This window comes from Rhodnius prolixus, unplaced genomic scaffold (assembly GCF_049639745.1).
Source record: "Rhodnius prolixus isolate KJV_2025 unplaced genomic scaffold, Rpr scaffold_7, whole genome shotgun sequence".
NCBI lineage: Eukaryota > Metazoa > Arthropoda > Insecta > Hemiptera > Reduviidae > Rhodnius > Rhodnius prolixus.
Window position 1 is genome coordinate 22,619,045 of NW_027411582.1, and position 24,031 is coordinate 22,643,075.

A 24,031-nucleotide genomic window follows, 5' to 3' on the forward strand; every position below is an offset into this window, starting at 1 on the left:
TAAATAAATAAGAATTATCTCATTTGTCTTACCTTTGTTGTTATATTTTTCACTTGTCTTTTTTATCACTTAATTATGCAAAATTTTAATTATTAAAAAAAGCTGAACTTTACTCTGAAGTGGAATACTATTAAGATCCCTGGCAAGATATTCTTACCGTAATCTTAGGTCAAGAAGTCTTGCATACGGGGTACACTAAAATGATGTGATGATTGCTTTTATTTGACGATTAGACAAATTTATTCTGATTCACCCACAACCATTACATGACACTACATGTTTTAAAATCTTCAATTATTATTACTTTTGTTCTTTGCGTCACAAATAATATTTTTTACAATCAGAGGACCTCCCAAAATGTGTATTTCTGGTGGAAAATTAATATTGAAAACTGTTCACGAATAGAAAAAATTGTAAATTTGATCTTAAATATCTCGAAACATATTAGGGATATCGAAACGAGGTCATCGTCATTTTCACAATTTTTTATGTAGTTTTTATAATCGTTCTCAAAACCAGTGGTCCTTATGAAACCTCAATCAGGGTTTTTAGCCGTAACTCCGTGAAAAATGAAGATACAGCATCGGGGCAGGAAAATTTGAAAACTAGACCAAAATAAACATTTAGTTTACTTCGTGGGTTTTTTCTAAATTCCGCTTTCCTAAAAAGTTATTAGCGATTGGTGCGTTTTAAATGGATCACCCTGTATATTCATTTTTAATTTTTCGTCCCTTTAATTGTTTCTAGAATAAAAGAAGAAATTAGAATGTTTTCATTAATGTCAATTCACGACAAGTTTGCGCTTTTTCATTGCAAACAAAATTAATTGTTATTGTGCATGTTTACTGTTATTTTTACTGTTAATTACGAGGGTCGTTTGAAAAGTCCGTGTAAAGTCAGAGAGATAGCACCACTGGCGCGTATCGAGGTTATGTTTAGTTAGTAGCATCTCTTGGAAGAACACACGCCAAGTTTCAGCCAGATCGGTCTATTTCTTTGTGTTTGGCATTCGTTTGAATCGAGGAAGTCGAGTGATTTTCAAAAAATGGACGAAAAAGAATTTCGTGAGTTGATTAAACACTACTTTATGAAAGGCAAAACGCCTCAGGAGACTAAAGAGAAGCTTGATAAACATTATGGTGACTCTGCACCTTCGATTAGAACAGTTTATAAGTGGTTTCAAAATTTTCGGAGTGGCCATATGGGCACAAGTGACGCTGAACGTTCTGGACGCCCTGTTGAGGTTACTACTCCAGAAATCATTGATAAAATCAATGATATGGTGATGGATGACAGAAGAGTGAAGGTGCGTGAGATTGCTAGTGCTGTGGGCATCTCGAATGAACGGGTACATAATATTTTGCATCAACATTTGGACATGACAAAGCTATCCGCAAGATGGGTGCCGCGATTGCTCACGCTTGACCAAAAACGAAATCGTGTGAAGTGTTGCAAGGACGGTTTGCAGCTGTTCCAGAAGAATCCGCAGGACTTTAAACGTCGTTTCGTCACTGTGGATGAAACATGGATACATCACTACACTCCTGAGACAAAAGAACAATCTAAACAATGGGTTACCAAGGGGGAATCTGCCCCAAAAAAGGCGAAGACCGTTCCTTCGGCCGGAAAGATTATGGCGACTGTCTTTTGAGATTCGCAAGGAATAATCCTCATCGACTATCTGGAAAAGGGTAAAACTATTACAGGTGCATATTATTCATCGTTATTGGACCGTTTGAAAACCGAGCTGCAAGAAAAACGCCCACGATTGGCCCACAAAAAAGTCCTTTTCCATCACGACAACGCACCAGTTCACACCTCAGCAGTTGCGGTCGCAAAATTAATGGAAATAGGGTTCCAACTCGTTTCCCCCCTATTCTCCAGACTTGGCTCCCTCGGACTAATATTTGTTCCCCAATATGAAGAAATGGCTGGCGGGAAAAAGATTTTATTCAAACGAGGAGGTGATTGCAGAAACGAATGGCTATTTTTCAGACTTGGACAAATCCTATTATTCGGAAGGGATCAACAAACTAGAGCAGCGTTGGACGAAGTGTATAAGCCTAAAAGGAGACTCTGTTGAAAAATAAAAAAGGTTTACCCCAAAAAATTAAGTAGTTTTTATTTTTGCACAGACTTTTCAAACGACCCTCGTATAATGTTATTAAATCTGTATCTTACATTAATTAAATACATTAAATTTGCCACAATTCATTGGATATTATAGATTATATTGTCAATTTAATTTTAGCCACAATTAGCATTTATTTATGGATATTCTGTACATATTGCACCATAACAAAGGGAAAAGTAATTTTTTAAATGAGGTATGTTGGTGATATGTGGGAAAAAAAATCGATACTTTGTTACAACAGCAAAGTTTCAAAATGAAAAATTAATTTATATTGCAGAGTGAAACCTACCACAGATAAAAAAAAAAAAAATTATGTGTAAATATGTTTGTGATCAGTGATCACATTCAAGAAGTTATCAGGTTTTTATCTGTGTTGAGAAAAGTAGCCATGGGACACAACATTGTGAAGATAAGGGCTATGATCCTGACGCTTTGTCTCATAATGCTTTACGGATGAAAGATATCTGCCCCTCTTTTGCACCACCATATCTGCTAGTACGTTTGCTTTTCGAAAAGCCCAAGGCCTGTCCACCCCAAACGAAAACAGTTTTGACACTAGAGTGGTCACGTACGTAAAGCTTTCCTTCATCCGTTAAATAAATGTTTATTTCACTTGCTACCCGTACTTTTCCAACATGTTTATCTTCATCGTAAAGATTTTTTCCACTTTCCTGTAGGACGATGATAGGGGAAATTTCTTTACTGATGTTGGTATCAAATATCTGCGTTAGAAAATTTACTCTTATTTCAGTCACTGAGTCCTTTAACAATTATAAGAAAGAATTTTAACAATAAAAGTAACTTATTAATTAATAACAACATTTCTCAGAATTAAATACCTGCTTCATAAAAAGCGACATTTTTCCCTGTTTCGAAATTGTTGACTCTTAACTATCTTTTGACCAATTCTTAGCGTAGCAATTTATTATAGTGTCACGTCTTAAGTTTATTATTTCTGGCTGGTGAAATTCTTTTTACATATAGTTTTGGTAGGTTGCAAAATGGCAGGTACATTTTCTTTTAATTAAATTAAAAAGTATGAATTTAAAACGTAAATTCTAGCAGACACTTTATACTTCCTTGAAAATCAAGTAATGAGAAATAGATCTTAGATTTTTGCATCAGTTATAAATTATTCTTAGTAATTGCGAGTTCTTCATTAATTTGTTTATTTATTTTGTCTTCAATGATTTGTTTACGCTCTACGGGAGGGGAAAAATATCTGCCTTAACCTAACCCATTCATGACCACGCCCACATTTCTCCACTTAAACTAAATAAAAGGTTAGCACACTTGATGTACACAAAACTCACTTGAGAAGTTATTTAGTAATTTTTTTGTGTAATAAAACAGGATGAACAAATGTAAAATGCAAGTATCTTATTGACTATCTCTCTAAAAAAAAAGAAGATGGCTACAAGCCCTTTTGTAATCTGAAACTACTACTCTTCCATCTTTGAAATAAAATAAAACTTATTTCTTCCATCTAAACTCTACTTCACAACTTCAAGATATTTCTTGAGAGGAATAAAGCTTTGTAGAAAAAGTATTTGAGGAGGTTAACTCCATCTACCTTTCCTACAGGCAAATCACACTCAAAGACGAGTTCATTTAAGAGATTCATCTCATTCTCAATTTTTGATTAAATATATATATATATTTAATATACAAAGGTCACACTTTATTTTCTTTTACTTTGTTAAACTAAGTCTTGCGATTGAGTGTAACTTAAGAAATTGGTTTTCTCAGAAGATATTCTGTCTTTTGAGTTTTCCTCAATAACAAACTTTTTATGAATCAAAAAATCATAGCAAGCTTGTGTGTGTGTGTGTGTGTTTTTTGTATTTACCATCTTACTTTTGACATCTCTTTGTTATCAACTGCCAATATTTTGATGAAATAAATGAGGGACTGAAGCATACACAAAACTTTCTTGAAGGATTTAAAGAAGAATTACACAATCTATCTTCCAGGCATAAAAATAAAAGCTGAGTTAAGACGTCTCATTATTCCGTTTAGATTGCACCACTTTAACAGACCTATTACACAAGTTGGGACCAAATGTTTTGCACCAATAAATAGATTAATAAAATAAGCATTAATTTAATTAACTCTCAAATATCAAATAAGTATTAATTTTTGTTCGTTAACTTAATTTAATACTGTTCTGATTAGCCCCTGAAGATTATGGTCAAAGCTTGTCGAAACTTCGGAAAAAAACATGAAAAGACAGTTTATTACTAATGGCCAATAGCCAATATTTCTTTTAAGATGACTTAATTTTGAAGTTTTTAGTTATGTACGCGCTATGATCTTAAATAATAAAAAGATAATACAAAATTTCCCACATTAAATTATATTTGGGATAATAGAAATTACTAAGGGCTTTTAGTCTTAAAATCAGCAACACTGTGTAACAACCCTCTGGTAGCTCAGTTGGTAGAGCGGTGGACTGTAGTTGGAATTATTAAACAGATATCCATAGGTCGCTGGTTCAAATCCGGCCCGGAGGATAATTTTTACTCCTCTTTTAATTTAAAAGTGACTAATTAGAATAAATTTATATTTTAGTTTGAATATAATTTTTATTTCAGTTTTAATTTATGTGAAACTGAAAAATAAAAGTTTTCTTTGGGCTTTTCTTAGTTAAAATATTCCAATCAGCAATAGAACTAAAACTTAAGGAAGGAAGCATTACCAACAAAATGTCAGAATTAAGAAAAAAAATGAAGCTAATATTAAGTATGCAATCTCTCAATCAAATATAATAATAAAAGAGTAACAACTGCCCTATGAAAATCATTTGGCTTATTCATCAATTGGAAGTATGAAATCAAATAATGCCACTCTCAAATCAATTTGTTTCCATCATATCATAACCAATTCAACTGGTATTATGTTATTGGGTGATACAGTAATATTGTTAGAATTTATTGGGTTAGGGAATAATCTGTTCATTTAACGTGTTTATAAGCGTTTGATTAATTGAACATTTAAATGGATTTTTATTTTTTTTTGTACCTGATTAGCACCTGATTTTAGTACCTATCTGATTAACAACTTATAGTCATAGTCTCTTCTTGGGCAATATGGAGAGAATCTTGTTTTAAATAAATAAATAACTTTATTACTTATAAGTTTACAACTTTCTGCAATGAGTTGGCTAAACATAAATAAACTTCACTGTTATACATGAAATGAATATAATGTAAAAAAAAAAAAATAATAATATAAACATAAACAAAAATAAATGATACATTTCACTAAAAATTATTGTTATTTCAATTTATTTTTTACTTAATAAACTCAACTGAGAACTTTACTTGAGCCCTAATATTAGGTACACCTGCTTTTTGCCGCATTTCCAAAGCTTGAATTACAAAAAGGTACAAATTGTGTAACTCTAATTTAGAGCAGAAAGTCAAAAGGGAAACTATTTCCAGTGTACAGTGACTCCCATTAATATTGGGAAACCTATTACAAAATGATTTAAAAGGAAAATGAAAACAACATACAAAAGTTTGGAATTTTTTTTTTTAAATTACATTAGCAACATCTGTAGAAATTGTATATAAGTATAAATCGATGAAATTCCAAACTGTTAGGTAGCACTTTTTGAAAAAGTGTAAAATAAGGCTCTCAAAAATATTGGGACTCGAGAAGTGCTTGTGTTTAAACGTTCAATATTAAAATCTCATACAATTTAATATTTGGTTGGTAATAATTTAATAGTTGCTTTTTGACTTAAAACAGCCCTCAAACGATCAGGCATGGATGAAACAAGTTTTTTGGTTAATTCAGGTGGTGTTCTTTTCCCATTCTTCCAGGAAACATCGTTTTAATTCATTTTTGTTAGATATTACTCGTTTGCTTAAAGCACTAGCTAAATATTGCCATAAATCTTCAATGGGATTAAGACCTGGAGACTGCGGAGAGGTTTGGAATACTTTTGGGCAATTATATAACAGTCACTGACGTATCACCCAAGCCGTAGATTTGGGGTCGTTATCTTGGTAGAATTTAAAAGACCCTAAAATACCCAATTTTTTGGCACTTTTTCCAAATTATTTTTTAATATATTACTATAAACCATTTTGTCCAACATTCCATCAATAAACACTAATTCTCCAAATCCTGATGCGGACATCCAGCCCCAAACCAGAACTGACCCACCCCCACCCGGAGGTGCAGCTTTAAAACCCTTTAATGTTGGCTGTAAATTCTTCTTTTCGAGCTCAGCATTCGCTTTCCTCCAGCCCATAACCCATCCATCTAACTGAAAAACATTAAATTTTGATTCATCGCTAGAGTATATCATTCCAAAAGTCACTATTTCCATTAAAACATTTTTCGGCAAATTTCACTCTCTTAACACGATTTATCTTACTGACAAAAGGATTCTTCCAGGCTACTCTACCATGATAGTCGAGTTTTCTTAGCACTCTCCGAACAGTTTCTGCTCCTTTTTTGCTCTCTGAACATGTCAAAAATTTCACATTGAAGTTTTGGAGCACTAAGTCGGTGATCTTTTTTAATTCTTTTAATATATAACGCTGCTCTCTCTCAGAGAGCAGTTGAGGACGGCGTTTTTGTGGGGTTGAAACAATTCTTTTTTCTTTTTGGTAACGCTGAATGATGTTCCACGCATTAGATTTTTTAGGTCCGATCAGTTTTTCTGTCCCTCTAACACTTTTTTTTTTGTCTTTGTGCAAAGAAATTACAATTTTTCTTTGTTCAATCGTTGTATTTGTATTTTTGCGCGACATGTTATACCTGGCTTGATTTATATAAACTAATTTAATTATTAATTTCATATTGAATATATGCTTAAGGTAAATATTTACAAATTGTATAAATATTCGGGCAAAACCTTGGACAAACTATAAATTATAATAGTGTCCCAATATTTATGAGAGGTAGAATTCGCACTTATTATAATATACATATTTTTTAATCTACCAAAACATTTTTATGTAATTATTTAAATAGTTTTTATTTAATTAATAGTAATTATAAAATGAAATGAATTTATAAAAATTTGAATAAATGGGTGCCACTTTTAATTTTCGTCAATTTTTAACTTCTGTATGTACTGTCCCAATATTAATGGGAGTCACTGTATATTTATTTAAATGTTGATACCTTAAGGGACTGTAGTAAGGGCACTCACTCTATTAAGAAATGTTCTAGCGTGTCAGATTTAAATAAGGAACAGGTAAAAACAGAGGTTTTCAGGCTTAAATTTAAATTTCCTCCCCATTATGAAAAAAACTAGGAGATTTATTGCTAACAAGCCTTAACTTCATAAATAATCTTAAAATAACAATGTTCATGTTAACATTAAGAAAATGCTCCTCGATGCCTAAAGCACTTACTAACCTGTAGTGGAAGTTAAACCTGGAGTTCAGAACATTATCTACATCCTTACAAAAAAGGTTATTCTGAAATGCAATTTTTAAATTGATGAGATTGTTCTTTAGTAAGACTGGATCTTGACTGTTCCAAATATCTATGGCACCGATGCTGTACAACATATTTTTTAAACGTGGACACCAATTGTAAGGAATATTTGTATTATTGGATTTCCTAAACTAATTTTAGATAACAGATTTTCTGAATTTGATTATTAGGTAATGTTAACAGTTTGTGCCAGAATTTAATCATTCTGCCGAATATATGACATTTTAGGTGATAACTATTTACTTCTAAGCGGATATAACACAATTTGGGGGTATTGGAAGATAAATGTAGCAAGTATTTGAAAAATTTTAGTTGTACTATATAATCAGCAGCCCAGTTTTCGGAAGAATACAGTGAGAATCCTGAGTTAAAATTTAGGAAAACTGGTCAATTTTTATACGAGTTCCAAAATTTAATAAACATTTATCAATGAGGTAGCTACGGTTATTTATTTTTTGTTTTACAAATTAAGGAGATTATATTTATCTCTTTTTAGTTCTTTTATTTATTTATTTTTTTTTTTTTAAGTATGCGAGATTAATTTCACAGCATGTATTTGGAATTAGTGGAGTTGAAATGCGAGTCGTGTATTTGGTTTTCATGAAAATTAACCAAGGTAAGTCTACGTTGATACAGGTAGTGTTAAAGGGATATAACTCAATCAATGAAGCTATACCGGATCTAATGCCCGATCTAACCAATCCAATCCTCCTTCAAAATCTAAACCCACTCTCTCTTGTATTTAATTGATTTATTTCTTTCCTAGTGGATATCATACATTTCAATTAAATACTTATAATTTACAATATTTTATGGGTTCCTGCTTTCAATATCCCAGATCTTATTTTTGCTTTTGTTTTTTTTTTCTTACTGCCGAGAAGATTAGATGGTGAAGCTCCTTAATTTAAAACAAAAAATAAACTAGAGAAATAGTAAAAAATAGTTGTATATTTAACAATAATTTAATTTGTCAAAAAATATATATATATATATAAAATAATACTTAAAATAAACATTCGTAGTTCATTGAAGTAGTTATTTTTACATGAAACTTCTCTACATCCCAGCAAAAAGAATTGGGTAGATTAGATTCACAATTCTTAATAATATCCAACTATTTCGGTTCAATTTTTAGTTTCCATCAGATTCTGATTACAAAATATCTTCTACATAAAAAGTTTCTGTAATTGAAAATGGATCAAAACTCTGAAAGTCACTGAACTAATAAAATCAAATGAAAAAACAATTCAGACATTTCAGACTTTATTTATGAACTATCTCTGAGCAAAAAAAAAAATCATTCAGCAGAACATTTAAATAGAAAAATTTAAAGAATTGAGAAAAAGAACAAGTCAAGTTTTACTTGAGTTTTGCCAAGTTTTTACACACGAACAATAAAATATTAAACTAGAAAGTAAAGATGGGACCAGCTAATTTATTAAGAACATTTTTAATTTGATTTGATATGACTGAGGTACAGTTAAAATAACTGGGATTTGATCTATTATCTTTAAATTTGGATTACTAATCACTTAATGTCAATTAAATTTGGATTACTAATCACTTAATGTCAATTAAATTTGGATTACTAATCACTTAATGTCAATTAAATTTGGATTACTAATCACTTAATGTCAATTAAATTTGGATTACTAATCACTTAATGTCAATTAAATTTGGATTACTAATCACTTAATGTCAATTAAATTTGGATTACTAATCACTTAATGTCAATTAAATTTGGATTACTAATCACTTAATGTCAATTAAATTTGGATTACTAATCACTTAATGTCCATTACTGTTTTTAATGATAACAATTATAAAATCTAAAATCAACAAAAAAAAATAGGTTCTTTTAATCACTAGATTAAAGTTAACAGTTTAGAATTTAACAAATTATAAGCTGAACAAAGAAAAATAATTGCTTAATTGAAAATTAATTACAAAAGAAAAGTTTCTGTATTAATTATTTTTAATTTTTTTAAAATCACTGTAGCAATAAATTAAAATGTCAGTAACATAATCTAAAACTTTACAAATCTAAATTCTTTAATTTAATTAATTTTTCAACTGTTGCTGAAAAAAATTTTATAATTAGAATTCTTGCTCAAAACTGTAGAGTTGCATCTTTCTAATGCACTTTTAGACAAGATAACGAACTTATTTCCAGCATTTAAAATACAAGGTTAATTTAATGATTCGTTAATATTTAATTTATATTTTCGTTGTTTCTTATGATCAAGTATATTCTTGAAGAATTTTGATTTTTATCTTCTTATCTAATTAGATTTACTTTTATTTCGTCTGAATCATCTTGAAAAATTTTCTGAAAAAGATATAAGAATAACATCATGGTATTTTTATGATAGTAATAATAAACAATTAATAATATAGTAGTACATAAATAAAAACAAATATCAATGTAGTAATCTTAAAATCAACAATAATCTTTAAAAAATTTATAAATTAATAACTAATTAGCTTTTGGCCGGATTTTTGAAATGAAAGCAATTGTAATGTCAACATTAGTTGGTAATTTCATTAACTGTTCAAATAGACTATCTGTGACAAGCAATGATGGGGCTATTACAGGCAGCACGCGATCGATGATTGGCGATTAATTGGTTTTAGCAGCCTAACGCCGAACGATTGTCAATTTGGTTTGAACTGAGCAAGTAATTGGTGGTTGCTCCATTGTTAGAATGGTATAACAATATTGTGTGAGGATTGTACAAGAAAAGGAACGCTACTTTTAAGATGTAGTATTATTTAAGCTCATAAAACACCTAGCAGCTGAATAATTTTTTAGATTTGATAAATTTCTTCTCAGGATTTTTTTTTTTTTCTTTAGCGCATCAACAGCTGAGGTTATTAGCGCCCGGAGCTTTTTTCAGTGCACTGCCGGCCTCCGGACAGTGTTCTCTCGTTACAGACAACACTGTCCATCGCCGGAAAGTGAGTTGTAAGAAGCTCCTAGGAAGAGAAAATCTAAGGGTCAGCTGCTGGATTCGAACCCGAGACCTCCGCGTGGGAATCGAGTACGCTAACCACATAGCTAACCCTCCCCTAGTTCTCAGGATTATTGTTATTATTGCCATTACTGTAATTCTACCTAAGAATTTTACTTTCAAAGTGAGATTTTTTTTTTTATTAAAGAAAGAAAATTAATTTCATATCTATAAATTAGCAGAACTTGAGAGAGTGGACATGAAGATGGAATGACAATTGAAAAATGTACAATAGTAACCCAATTGATAAAATTTCAGAATACCTCGGATAATTTCTTATGAAATTTTATATTCAGTGCTTTGACAGAATAAAACTTTGAAGCTTGTTCTACATTTCTCAAAATATAGTTTTGACATCCACATTGGGTGTTCATTATTCATTATTTTTTGGTGCATCAACTGCTTCAACCATTAGTACATTTATGCACATAACAGATTTTTTGTATGGAAATTGCGATTAAAAATTTTACTGATCAAAAGATGTTTCACTTCCATAATCTTACTCACCGGTGTTACCTATTGTATTGTATAGGTTAATGATAATTGTCAAATTCATCAAATCAATGGAAGTTGTCGATAGTTTTTTTTTATTGTACTATGGTATTACAATACTCCCATTTGTCTTTTTGAGAGAGATTTGCTAGTGGCTCGGCCCTAGTGGCCAAATCAATAATTAACAGAAAAATTCACAAATAAAATTGTTTGGCAATCAATAATCTTAATGATTTGTTCCTAATTTTAACACTTCCTTTTAGTAGTAAGAAAAACGAAAATTTAAAACCTCAAAATTTGTTAAAATGATAAAATTATCTCACCTCATTATCCACTTGTTGGTTGCTAGTATCTTCTGACTCAACAGATAATGATTTAGAAATTGGGTCCTGGAACAAAAAAACGTATAATTAATTTCCTTTTCACATCAGATTTTTAAAATAATCCTTCATCCTTGGGGTTTGTAGTTCTAAATACAGCCAGCCAACAACCAATGTTGTAGAAATAAAATTAATGATTTCAAAAGACATACGAGGGTCGTTTGAAAGGCCGTGCAAAGTCAGAGAGATAGCACTACTGGCGCGTATCGAGGTTATGTTTAGTTAGTAGCATCTCTTGAAAGAACACACACCAAGTTTCAGCCAGATCGGTCTATTTCTTTGTGTTTGGCATTCGTTTGAATCGAGGAAGTCGAGTGATTTTCAAAAAATGGACGAAAAAGAATTTCGTGTGTTGATTAAAAACTACTTTATGAAAGGCAAAACGCCTCAGGAGACTAAAGAGAAGCTTGATAAACATTACGGTGACTCTGCCCCTTCGATTAGAACAGTTTATAAGTGGTTTCAAAATTTTCGGAGTGGCCATATGGGCACAAGTGACGCTGAACGTTCTGGACGCCCTGTTGAGGTTGCTACTCCAGAAATCATTGATAAAATCCATGATATGGTGATGGATGACAGAAGAGTGAAGGTGGCGTGAGATTGCTAGTGCTGTGGGCATCTCGAATGAACGGGTACATAATATTTTGCATCAACATTTGGACATGACAAAGCTATCCACAAGATGGGTGCCGCGATTGCTCACGCTTGACCAAAAACGAAATCGTGTGAAGTGTTGCAAGGACGGTTTGCAGCTGTTCCAGAAGAATCCGCAGGACTTTAAGCGTCGTTTCGTCACTGTGGATGAAACATGGATACATCACTACACTCCTGAGACCAAAGAACAATCTAAACAATGGGTTACCAAGGGGGAATCTGCGCCAAAAAAGGCGAAGACCGTTCCTTCGGCCGGAAAGATTATGGCAACTGTCTTTTGGGATTCGCAAGGAATAATCCTCATCGACTATCTGGAAAAGGGTAAAACGATTACAGGTGCATATTATTCATCGTTATTGGACCGTGTGAAAACCGAGCTGCAAGAAAAACGCCCGCGATTGGCCCCACAAAAAAGTCCTTTTCCATCACGACAACGCACCAGCTCACACCTCAGTAGTTGTGGTCGCAAAATTAATGGAAATAGGGTTCCAACTCGTTTCACATCCCCCCTATTCTCCAGACTTGGCTCCCTCGGACTACTATTTGTTCCCCAATATGAAGAAATGGCTGGCGGGAAAAAGATTTTATTCAAACGAGGAGGTGATTGCAGAAACGAATGGCTATTTTTCAGACTTGGACAAATGCTATTATTCGGAAGGGATCAACAAACTAGAGCAGCGTTGGACGAAGTGTATAAGCCTAAAAGGAGACTATGTTGAAAAATAAAAAAGGTTTACCCCAAAAAATTAAGTAGTTTTTATTTTTGCACGGACTTTTCAAACGACCCTCGTACTCTCCACAACTTAAAATTCACACTCCAAGCTTTCATTGTTTAAATTAATAATTGTTATAAATGTTTGCAAAAAAAACCTCTTATTTAGTTCGGTCCTTAAAATCTGCCCTAATCAATACAATTTCCTAAGAGTTGTAAACAATTATCATGGTAGAATAGGAATAGAAATAGAAAAGAAATTTATTATTCGGGGACAATTGTCCCCTAAGAATAAATACAGGTACAAATAGAGGCCTTAATAGTTTGGCCTGTGATTGAAAGGAAATAAATAAATAAATAAGTATTTAAAAAAAAAATAATAAAATAAAAATAACAGCAGAAATTAAGGAAATGAATTAAAACAATTAGAATTTCGGAGGAAGCTGAATAGAAAGGAGATAACTGAATAGACGGGATTTAAAGATGGATAGGGTTGGAGCATGGCGGACAGATGAAGGCAAGGAGTTCCAGAGAGAGGTAGCACGTATTAGGAAGGACTTGTCAAAGGATGAGGTACGGTGAGAGGGAATATAGAGATCAGATGAGCGAGATCTAGTGTTACGGGAATGGATGGAGGATTTAAACTTAAGGAGTTGAAAAATATAGGAAGGCCTTTGAGACTGGATGACTTGAAAAAGGAAAGAAGCCAAAAAATATTGGCGTTAGAGTCTTCCAACTGTCAAGAACAAGGTGTTCACAAAATTTAATTGGATACTTAAGAGAATCGAATTCTTTGTATTCGTACACTCTCATTGGCTCAACAACCTTAAAAATTAATTTCTGACTAAGTAAGCAACCCGTTACAATTTTTTTTTTTTAACCAGATTATTAAATTGCACTCACAATATTAGATTCAGAAGTATTCTCATTCTTTTCCAAAAAATCCTCGTGAAAGTGCGCCAACGTTTGACTTAATTTTTCTAAGTTATCTACCTGTAAAAAATAAAAATGTAAATTTTATGGATCAGCAATTTAGAACTAAATTGGTGTTTAACATAATGATTCTCAACTTTAATAATTTACTACTTTATTTTTTACTTCCGTTTTATTAAATAATAATTGCGAAAAACTAAAATGGTTACTTTTCTTTTTGTTCCTTCTCCAAAAATTGACATTTGAGTAAATTACTAGTGAAAAATCGGTTACGCAAAATCCCAGTTTTCTGCATTTACACCCCACTGTTCGGGGTAGGGTCTTGAAGCTCAATAAATGCATATTTTTTTATATAATTGGCTGACTTCTTGATTTATTAATCATTGAAAAATTACAGTTGAAAATTTTTACAAAATTCATCGAGAACGAATTTTTTAGATATTAAAGTAAACATTTCATTGTTTATAAGAAACGTTTTGAGGCTCTGGGTTAAGCAGATTTATAGGAAATTTAATGCTCTTTAGTTTGGAATAAGCAGATTTGTTGTAGAATAAAGGATAGAAAAGTTACGGCCCGTTTTTATGGTGAAAAACGCGAGTATCGACGGAACAGTTAAAAATGCAAATATCTTGGACACTATTGAGAATCGGGCCAAAGTGAAGAGAATATTTTTTTTATTGCATTTGAGCTGCTGAATCACCTCCCAAAGTTTCGACCACTCCACCGCATACACCTTGTATAGTTTGTGCATTTTCACTAAATTACAGTTTGATATTACAAATTCATTTAAAAATAAAATTACTGTCCAAAGAGTGGAAACACAATTTTCTAATTTCTGAATATAATTGGCATTCACACATTATATGAAAGATATTCTCTTTATCAGTATTACAAACTTTACAAACAGACTGGCCATCAAATTTAATTGTAGTTTTCCCAACACTAAGTTTAAAAAAAATATTTACTGGTTAATCTCACTTGAGATAACAATTTAATATATTTTGAGAAGAACATTTAAGTATAAATAAGCCTGGCATAACTGTTCTTTAGGTAATAATAGATATATGTAATTATTATATGTTGAGTTTTCTGCTCTATTGAAATCTAAATTGAATACAAATTGTTTATATCTATCCAGAATAAAGGAACATTCAGATTTACTAAGGAATATTAATTTTTTTTATTATAGAAAAGAATTACGACCACCAATTGTATTTACTATTATTTGTAGAGCAGAAATGATGTTTTAATGCCGTTAGGCAAATTTTGGGAAGCTGAGCCACATTCATTTGATCAATTTTTATCAAGAATTTAAGGATTTGTTTTCCAATAAAAAGATGCAGTTGTGAGCTACCTGTTTCCAATCGAAGTAAGTAGTGAGGGGTATTCCTTGACAAATTTAACAGCCTTTTACCTTTGTATAAGATATTATTATTATTTTTTTTTTAAAATGATTTAAGGCGCGTCAACATCTCAGGTTATTGGCGCCCGGAGCTTTTTTCAGAGCACTGGCGGCCTCTGGACAGTGTACTCTCGTTACAGACAACACAATCCCTTCCCTTGTATAAGATATTAAATGATGAACCAATTGCTAAATTCGCCTTACAAATAGCATTTTCTTTTTCTTCATTAAAAGATAATGATCTTGAAAATATGACCCCCAAATAACTGAAATGACCTACTTTTTCTAGCTTAATATTTCTATAATATAAGGTTTCCGAACTTTTAGTTCTACCTATTCCAAACATAAATTTAAGAATTTTGGTTTTATTGACGTTCACCTTAATTTTATTTAATTGGGAATAACTTCTTAAAATATTTAATTTCTTCTTTAAATTAGTGTAGCAATCTGCAAATAATTATAAGATCATCAGCATATCCTAACAATAATACATCTGTGTTTTTGTTTATTCGAATGCCGCTTAATCTGAAATAATGTTCAATGTCTGAGATAAAAATATTAAATAAAATTAAGCTTAAAATTTCTCCCTGAATGACACCTTGAGTAAGAGGAAGAATGTTGATTTTTATCTCTGATCGACACAGTGGAAGTATGATATATATCTTTTGTAAAATTCGAATTAAAGATTTGCCATGGCTAGTGGCTCAGCCCCGTGGCCAATTCAATAATTAACAGAAAAATTCACCAATAAAATTGTTTGGCAATCAATAATCTTAATGATTTGTTCCTAATTTTAACACTTCCTTTCAGTAGTAAGAAAAACGAAAATTTAAAACCTCAAAATTTGTTAAAATGTTAAAATTATCTCACCTCATTATCCACTTGTTGGTTGCTAATATCTTCTGACTCAACAGATAATGGTTTAAAAATTGGGTCCTGGAACAAAAAAAAAGCCTACATTAATTTCCTTTTCACATCAGATTTTTAAAATAATCCTTCATCCTTAGGGCTTACAGTTCTTAATACCGCCAGCCAACAACCAATGTTATAGAAATAAAATTAATGATGTCAAAAGAAATACTTTCCACGACTTAAAATTCACACTCCAAGCTTTCATTGTTTAAATTAATAATTGTTATAAATGTTTGCAAAATACTCTTATTTAGTTCGTTCCTTAAAATCTGCCCTAATCAATACAATTTCCTAAGAGTTGTAAACAATCAAGGTAGAGTCTTACAACTGTCAAGAACAAGGTGCTCACAAAATTTAATTGGATACTTAAGAGAATCTGATTCTTTGTATTCGTACACTCTCATTAGCCCAATAACCTTAAAAATTAATTTCTGACTAAGTAAGCAACCCGTTACAATTTTTTTTTTTTTAACCAGATTATTAAATTGCACTCACAATATTAGATTCAGAAGTATTCTCATTCTTTTCCAAAAAATCCTCGTGAAAGTGCGCCAACGTTTGACTTAATTTTTCTAAGTTATCTACCTGTAAAAAAAAATAAAAAAAATAAATAAAAATGTAAATTTTATGGATCAGCAATTTAGAACTAAATTGGCGTTTAACCTAATCATTCTCAACTTTAATCAGTTGCACATATTTCGAAACCTAAATATTTTAGTTCACTGAGCGTTATTTATTTTTTTCATTAATAGATAACTATGGATACAAAAAGATACATTTTATATATTTACAAATTCATATCTATATCTTGATAGAAGATCCAGTTGCTGTTCATATCGTGATAGAGGTGAACTGTAGACAAAAGCGATGCACATGGACAATAGCAGCAAACCGTAATGCATTTTATCTATAAAAGAAATGCAACGATTAAATATTCAAAATTTCCTAAGAATTGGGGTTTTTTTGTTTTGTTTATTTTTAGGAAGGTTATATGACAGTTCAACAACGTCGCTTATGATGTAAAGTGTTGTTGAAGTAACCTTCAAGATACTGTTCATAATTTTCAGCAATATCTTCTAAGCTAACAAGAGGTTTTTCCTCCTTTTTGTACAATTAATCCAAATTTCGTTCCAGCTAGTAAAAATACATTTTAAAAGTCTGAACTTTCAACTCGCTTGTATTTTTATCTCTGGTCAAAAATGATTAGTTCTAAGCAAGAACTCTAGTTTTTTTTTTTTGCCTAGATAGTTTATCAACACTGGGCTGACTAATGAAATGTGATTTAAGATTAAACTTCTTTAAGATAATTAAGACAAGTCATACAGCTAAGGTTAGTTACATAATTTACTAATTGATACTGCGATTATGATATTGATAATGAAAATATTAGATTATAATAAAACGGCTTGGAATTTGGCAGTTTTTCTTCCATGCACTACTGTGAAAAGCATCATTAAATAAGGTCTAAATTTTCGTCAATGAATAATTTAAAAAGTGATAGCTTTCAAATTAGATTTCACTAGAGTTTTGGAGGATCCATTTTGAAGAACGTTGAATGTGTTTTATGATGTTTGTTTTGTTTTTTTCATTTATCGTTTTAGTGATAAATCGCGAAACCCTCAAACTTTTTTAAGGTAGAGTTTTTTTTAAAGAATATTTTTGGAGATTTTTCAGATACTGCAATAAACGCACAAAATGACATTTTATTAATATTTACGGTTTTGTTAGCTTTACAGCGTTGTGAAAATTGAAGCATGAAAGAAATAGATTTACCGAACGTGTATCTTTAAAATGGAATATGAGGGAGTTCAGAGTCAGGTGTTTTGGCAAAGTAGAATTAAGCATGACAGAACTAATAGATCAATTAAATGAAAAAGATTGGCTATTATTAAATAAATTTATCCGTACAGCTGGTAATTATAGGAAAATATTAAATCATCAATATAATTATTACCTAATTGTGTATGTAAAAAGGGTATTTTTTATTTTTTTTTCTTTCATCACTATTTTTGTACAAATAAAGTGTTTATTTTATAATTTGAATTAATTTTACATTTTATTTTTTATAATGTATTTTTGTGAAATTCAATTAAGATTGTATGACTGCAACTATGTCCATGCACTTTGTCTGTTTAAGGTTTTGTATTTTCATTAAGTAAATTTTATGATTTAAAAATTAAAAAGTAAGTAAGTAAGTAAAGTAAAGTAATCGCCTATTTTTTCAGGCGGGGCTTAACGTCCAACTACCAATTAGGTGTCGTGGACGGAGGCGACTAGCAAATTACAGTAAATTTCTTTTATTAACCATTAAATAAAATCCGAGACCTAGACCGGGAATCGAACCCAGTACCACAATACAGTGGCGCCCAAAAGTATTTGCACAAGTGAATTATTTCCTATTTCTAAATGAGTACACGAAATAGGATCCCAAAACTTGTATCATTATAATCTTTAGTTCAAATTATGTACATTTAATAACAAAACGAGATAAAACATTATCATGTAAATTAGTATTTCACAAACTAAAAAAAAATTGACCGTTCAAAAGTATTTGCATAACCTAGAATGAATATGTTCATATTGACTAATTTTGATTATATTCACTAGAAAAGTCAAATTTAAAGTTGTTATTTGTCATTTTTCATTTTCCATTGTCATTTGTTTATATTATGTACCAGTCTTAATAGAGCATGGCATCAAAACAGCCGAATTATCCCTCACAACCCGAGAAAAATAGTTTTTTTTCAAAAGAGATATGGTGAAAACCTACCAGGAAATCGTAAAAATTTTGAATTGTGCTTTCCCACAGTGCAGTACGTAATTAAAGGATACGAGGAAATGGGGAAATGCTTAAATAAACCCAGAAAAGGTCGACCAAAAATTGTAACGGCAAGAGAATGTCGGAACATTATCCATAAGGTAACAATAAATCCATCATCGAGTGCTTGGCAATTGGTTGAATAGGTGGAAACGACTTCTCAAAAGAGTGTAAGCGTTACTACTGTAAGAAAAGCTGATTTATAAGGGAGCGTTCCTAGGAGCAAACCATTCATAAAGAACTCAACCGGAGGAAGAGGCTCGAATTCGCCAAAACCAGTTAAACATGCCTATAGAATTTTGGCAAATGTACTACTTAGTGATGAAAGCAAGTTTAATGTTTTTGGAAGCGATGGTAAGAAACACACTTGGCAAAGGCCAAATCAAGAACTGAAAATATTGCATGTTAGACCAACTGTCAAACATGGTAAGAGTGCATGTTATGGTATGGGAATGTGTGGCGTGCAGCGAAGTCGGCAAAGTGGTACAGATTCATGGCAATATGACAGCAGATGGCTATGTGAGTATATTGCGCGACAACTTACAAGAGCAGAGCTGAGAATTTGGGCACACAAAACTCCTTAATCTTACAAAAGGCTAATGATCCAAAACAAGCTTTACAGATCTCGCCTCTAACCGCTCGGCTACCGTGGCGCCCTAATTTTAAAATTAATTAACAATTTATTATTATTAGTCTAAATGAATTTTAATAGATACAACTATGTGATTTTTGACTATATTGCAGTAGTATCCAAGCATGTTTTTTCCCCTATATTACTTCATTAATTATTTTGGAGTGTTTTATAAGTAATGCCTTCTAAATTAGAATTATTGAAGCCTCGACTAGCCTCATAAATAATGCTTCATCGTTAAAGTAATGCCTATTTTTTTTTTTAGGCGATATAAGAAGTTAATTTACTAATAGATTAATAAATTTGTATAGAATTATTAAAGTTGTTAGTAATGGTAAATTAAAACCTTGAATAACTCAAAAAATAATTATTTGTGAGCAAGCTAGAAATTAGTTTACAAATTCAACGAGGAAGGTTACAGAGGTTTTACCTTCTTATTCAGGCAAATCTAAAAAAAAAAATGGGCTAAAATCCCCTCCAGGCTTAAAGGGTGTAGGTTAGGTGCTTTTTACAGTAAATTAGTACCACTCTTTAGTCTCCAATTTCAAGTTGGCTCCCGAAGTGTTGGAGATGGTCCGAGCAACATCACATTACAACTCTATTAAGCATTATTGAAAAGGGGGGGGTCCCACGTTAGCCTGGCAGAAAAATAATTCATTTTTTAGTGAACAGAACAAGAATTCTTCAACAACATGATAATGAATGATCCCTCTTAATTCGCCCTGACTTAAAAGTTAATTTAGCTATTTCCTTTATCTGCTTTTATAGCCCCCCAGACATCGTTCCTTCAAATAGCACTTATTCAGGTTCATTTTGGGTAAATTATTTTTACATAATTCGGAGAAATTGTTAATTTTTTTTCTTTTACACTTCCACACTTCATTTATATACTACGTATTTAGGAGGAAATTATAAAATTTGTTAAAATGAGTATATCCTTATTAAATAATGAAATTCCTACAATATTAAAATCAAACTTAGAATAAATACTTACCCTATAAATTAAAATAACACAATTAATTTAGAAATATTATTGCACAAACCACTCTTACTGTTTATGAAATAAAAAGATTCTAGATTCACTTTATATACTAGTTATCTATTACACTTGGTCACATGATTAAAGGTCATTTATTTATTATTTGTTTTTGAAATTCTGCGAAACTATTTAATGGTTGAGGAAATATTGTCATTTCTAGTTATCAATACTAATTCTGATAAATCAAAAGACTGCACAAATACTGAATTTATACAATAGTATAGTCTTTTTTTGTTTTCTTCAAGGTAGCCTACTTTACTTTGTGGCCATCGTCTGGTTTCAAAGTTTTGTTCTTTTAAAGGGTCTTGTAAATCAGTAAGAATAAGAAGGGTCGTTTGAAAAGTCCGTGCAAAGTCAGAGAGATAGCACTACTGGCGCGTATCGAGGTTATGTTTAGTTAGTAGCATCTCTTGGAAGAACACACACCAAGTTTCAGCCAGATCGGTCTATTTCTTGGTGTTTGGCAATCGTTTGAATCGAGGAAGTCGAGTGATTTTCAAATCGTGTAAAGTGTTGCAAGGACGGTTTGCAGCTGTTCCAGAAGAATCCGCAGGACTTAAAGCGTCGTTTCGTCACTGTGGATGAAACATGGATACATCACTACACTCCTGAGACCAAAGAACAATCTAAACAATGGGTTACCAAGGGGGAAATCTGCGCCAAAAAAGGCGAAGACCGTTCCTTCGGCCGGAAAGATTATGGCGACTGTCTTTTGGGATTCGCAAGGAATAATCCTCATCGACTATCTGGAAAAGGGTAAAACTATTACAGGTGCATATTATTCATCGTTATTGGACCGTTTGAAAACCGAGCTGCAAGAAAAACGCCCACGATTGGCCCCACAAAAAAGTCCTTTTCCATCACGACAACGCACCAGCTCACACCTCAGCAGTTGTGGTCGCAAAATTAATGGAAATAGGGTTCCAACTCGTTTCACATCCCCCCCTATTCTCCAGACTTGGCTCCCTCGGACTACTATTTGTTCCCCAATATGAAGAAATGGCTGGCGGGAAAAAGATTTTATTCAAACGAGGAGGTGATTGCAGAAACGAATGGCTATTTTTCAGACTTGGACAAATCCTATTATTCGGAAGGGATGAACAAACTAGAGCAGCGTTGGACGAAGTGTATAAGCCTAAAAGGAGACTATGTTGAAAAATAAAAAAGGTTTACCCCAAAAAATTAAGTAGTTTTTATTTTTGCACGGACTTTTCAAACGACCCTCGTACATTGCTATTTTTGAGGGATATCTTTTTATTTCCTAATATGGGGCGTCCGTAGATTCTACTTGCTGTGGGGATTCAATCATCTGAGATATGAAAGATGTACAGTACAGTTTCCAAAAATTGTTCATATTCTCAAATCTCTTTTACATCTCCCGTGATCAACAACCGATTTCTACGTCCGTTTAGAGACTGGAAGAGTTCATCTCAAATTAAGAATTTTTTAAATATTTATTAGAATGGTGGCTCAAACTTCTATTGACGTCGAATATCGACTTCCGAATTTTTTTTTTTTTTTATATAGTAAAATGTTGGAACTCCAAGACAATAGAAAGATCCCCTTTAATTAGTGTCATGAACTTAGCGTCATATTTACTAGAACAGCGGTTCCCAACCTGTGGTACGCGAAAGATTGTTTAGGGGTACGCAAAAAAAAAGTTATTATGACGGAAGATATAAAAATTATACAGATATATTATTAATGAGAAAAAAATTAAATTATAATAAAACTGAATAACATATAAATTGACAAGAATAAGTACTCATTCGATACTGCAGTATTTTTTCGATACCAATATAATATCGAATGATTCGATACCGATATTCAGATTGTTTTGCTGTTAAAGTTACATTACGTAAAATCAAGAATACGATTATTTATTGTATATATTTTATATATATATATATATATAACATATAATATACGTATGTTAGGGGTACAAACTAAGGAAACAATCAGGTAAAGGGGTACACTAATGAAAAAAGACTGGGAACCGCTGTAATAGAAATAGGAGCTGATTATGTCTGGAAATCTCAAGATCCCAACCTTCTATCCCCAGCCTATTGGAATCTTATAAAAATAACCTAATCTGCAAAAGATGTAACTAAGGCGGTCACATCATCCTATAGGATCCAGTCTTTAGAAATCGAAGTTCTTTAGGACTCGGAGAATCTTATTTCTTTTTTTTTTTTCAGTGTCACATAAACAAATTAAGGTTAGCCAGCCAATTGAGGTTATTTGGAAGCAAGTACTGTAGAATCTTCTTTAATAAGGTTTCATATAGATTTTTAATCATGAGAAAACAATGTAATTTATGTGAATTTGAAAGCAGCAATCTCGGACACTTCCTTATATGCCCTATTTTAGGCAAATGTATCTTTTAAACTATATTTTAAACCCCATGGACGATGATACACTGTCAAATTTACTGACAAGTGACACTTATTGTAAATTGAATAACATCTTTCTATTCGTTCAGAAATCTTTAATGTTAAAAATCTTTATGTAAAGTTGGTAGCAGTTCAATCTGATTTATTTTATATCACTTTTTCTCGCTATTTTGTTTTGTTTCGAAGTAAATGATTGTGTTTAGATATTATTATTACCATTTATTTTTATCTATTATTATTACTACTATTTATCTATTTTCTGTATTATAGCAAACAGAGTAAGTTTATTTTATAATTATTTGTTATTATTATTATATTATTTCGTATTTTTGTAATTACTGTTATTATCTTGTAAATTGACTCAACCCTTGTGGCAAGATATTATCTTGAAAACAATAAAATTTCATTCATTCAAATTGTTTATATTTGTTCAGAGAAGGTGAACATTTAAGTGTATAATAAGAAAAGAATAACAAACCTGAATGCTGATAACCTACATAAGTGTTTTCAAAACTAAATAGTTGCACTTATCACTGCAGGCCAAATGTTACATGTTAGTGTGGGGTTTCACCAGAAAGGGGCTTTTTTTTTTTACTTTTGTTTAGGCTGAAATGCTTGTATGTACGGTAGATTCATGAAAATATTTGCTAGTCTCTTCTCCCACGTATTTAGCGATGATTGCATTTAGTCACAGTAAGTACAATGTTTTAAAGTAATTCACAAAGTTGTTTGAGGGAAGGTTATTTGTATTTGTGTGTTCAACATTTCAAGTACCCCCTCTACTGTCGGTATCGTGGGAGTTATTAAACAGACATAAATGTTAGTGTTTTATTTGAATGTTTAAAATTGCGAAATAAATATTAAGTATGTATGCTCAAAATGAACTTCTTGATTTCCCATTAACATAGAATTTCGTTGTGGAGTTTTTTTTTAAAAAATAAATAAAATGTCTGAATTAACTGCATTCAGGGATTTCAATAAAAGAATATTTGTAGAAGCTGAACATAAATCAATAATAGAATGATTAATGTTAAGACAAAGAACATTACTTTTACATTTC

The 24,031-nt window shown here is 31.6% G+C and overlaps 3 protein-coding genes and 1 non-coding gene across 11 annotated transcripts in view; 2 read left to right on the forward strand and 2 right to left on the reverse strand.

The window, feature by feature from the left end:
• The window catches only part of LOC141447201 (uncharacterized), a 146,223-nt gene that overhangs the window by 54,536 nt on the left and 67,656 nt on the right, over positions 1-24,031 (forward strand). Inside the window, exon 1 of one of the 7 annotated variants that reach the window (XM_074114496.1) lies at positions 23,525-23,664. The exons of the other annotated variants lie outside the window; for them this stretch is intronic. The gene's annotated coding sequence lies outside the window, so the exon portion shown is untranslated. Of the gene's footprint in view, positions 1-23,524; positions 23,665-24,031 lie in introns of those variants that run through there. 7 annotated transcript variants of the gene reach the window in all.
• LOC141447203 (uncharacterized) lies at positions 2,222-3,253 on the reverse strand. Its single transcript, XM_074114502.1, has 2 exons — positions 2,974-3,253; positions 2,222-2,895 (listed from the first exon to the last, which is right to left on the reverse strand). Exons 1-2 carry the CDS (start codon positions 2,992-2,994, stop codon positions 2,572-2,574), a joined length of 345 nt encoding a protein of 114 aa, XP_073970603.1. The 5' UTR covers positions 2,995-3,253; the 3' UTR covers positions 2,222-2,571.
• TRNAY-GUA (transfer RNA tyrosine (anticodon GUA)) lies at positions 4,556-4,647 on the forward strand. The gene is given in 2 exon segments: positions 4,556-4,592; positions 4,612-4,647. It is a non-coding gene; the product is annotated as a tRNA-Tyr (tRNA).
• LOC141447202 (uncharacterized) lies at positions 8,525-23,589 on the reverse strand. 2 transcript variants are annotated; one of them, XM_074114501.1, is made up of 7 exons: positions 23,450-23,589; positions 16,882-16,997; positions 16,586-16,675; positions 16,049-16,114; positions 13,747-13,836; positions 11,421-11,486; positions 8,525-9,923 (listed from the first exon to the last, which is right to left on the reverse strand). In XM_074114501.1, the coding sequence occupies exons 2-7, from the start codon at positions 16,990-16,992 to the stop codon at positions 9,873-9,875; spliced, it is 474 nt and encodes a 157-aa protein (XP_073970602.1). In that variant the 5' UTR covers positions 16,993-16,997; positions 23,450-23,589; the 3' UTR covers positions 8,525-9,872. The 2 variants fall into 2 exon arrangements, with proteins under 2 accessions (XP_073970602.1, XP_073970601.1); XM_074114500.1 differs by lacking the exon at positions 23,450-23,589 and adding an exon at positions 20,534-20,683.

What these genes read in the sequence shown, in the direction of transcription:
- LOC141447203 (XM_074114502.1), bottom strand. Translation starts at nt 2,994, where the DNA reads ATGTCGCTTTTTATGAAGCAG. An exon ending in TGTCGCTTTTTATGAAGCAG is followed by an intron (nt 2,896 to 2,973) that starts GTATTTAATTCT and finishes TAATTGTTAAAG; the next exon opens with GACTCAGTGACTGAAATAAG.
- LOC141447202 (XM_074114501.1), bottom strand. Translation starts at nt 16,992, where the DNA reads ATGCATTACGGTTTGCTGCTATTGTCCATGTGCATCGCTTTTGTCTAC. An exon ending in CAAGATATAGATATGAATTT is followed by an intron (nt 16,676 to 16,881) that starts GTAAATATATAA and finishes TTTTTTTTACAG; the next exon opens with GTAGATAACTTAGAAAAATT. An exon ending in ACCAACAAGTGGATAATGAG is followed by an intron (nt 9,924 to 11,420) that starts GTGAGATAATTT and finishes TATCTTTTTCAG; the next exon opens with AAAATTTTTCAAGATGATTC.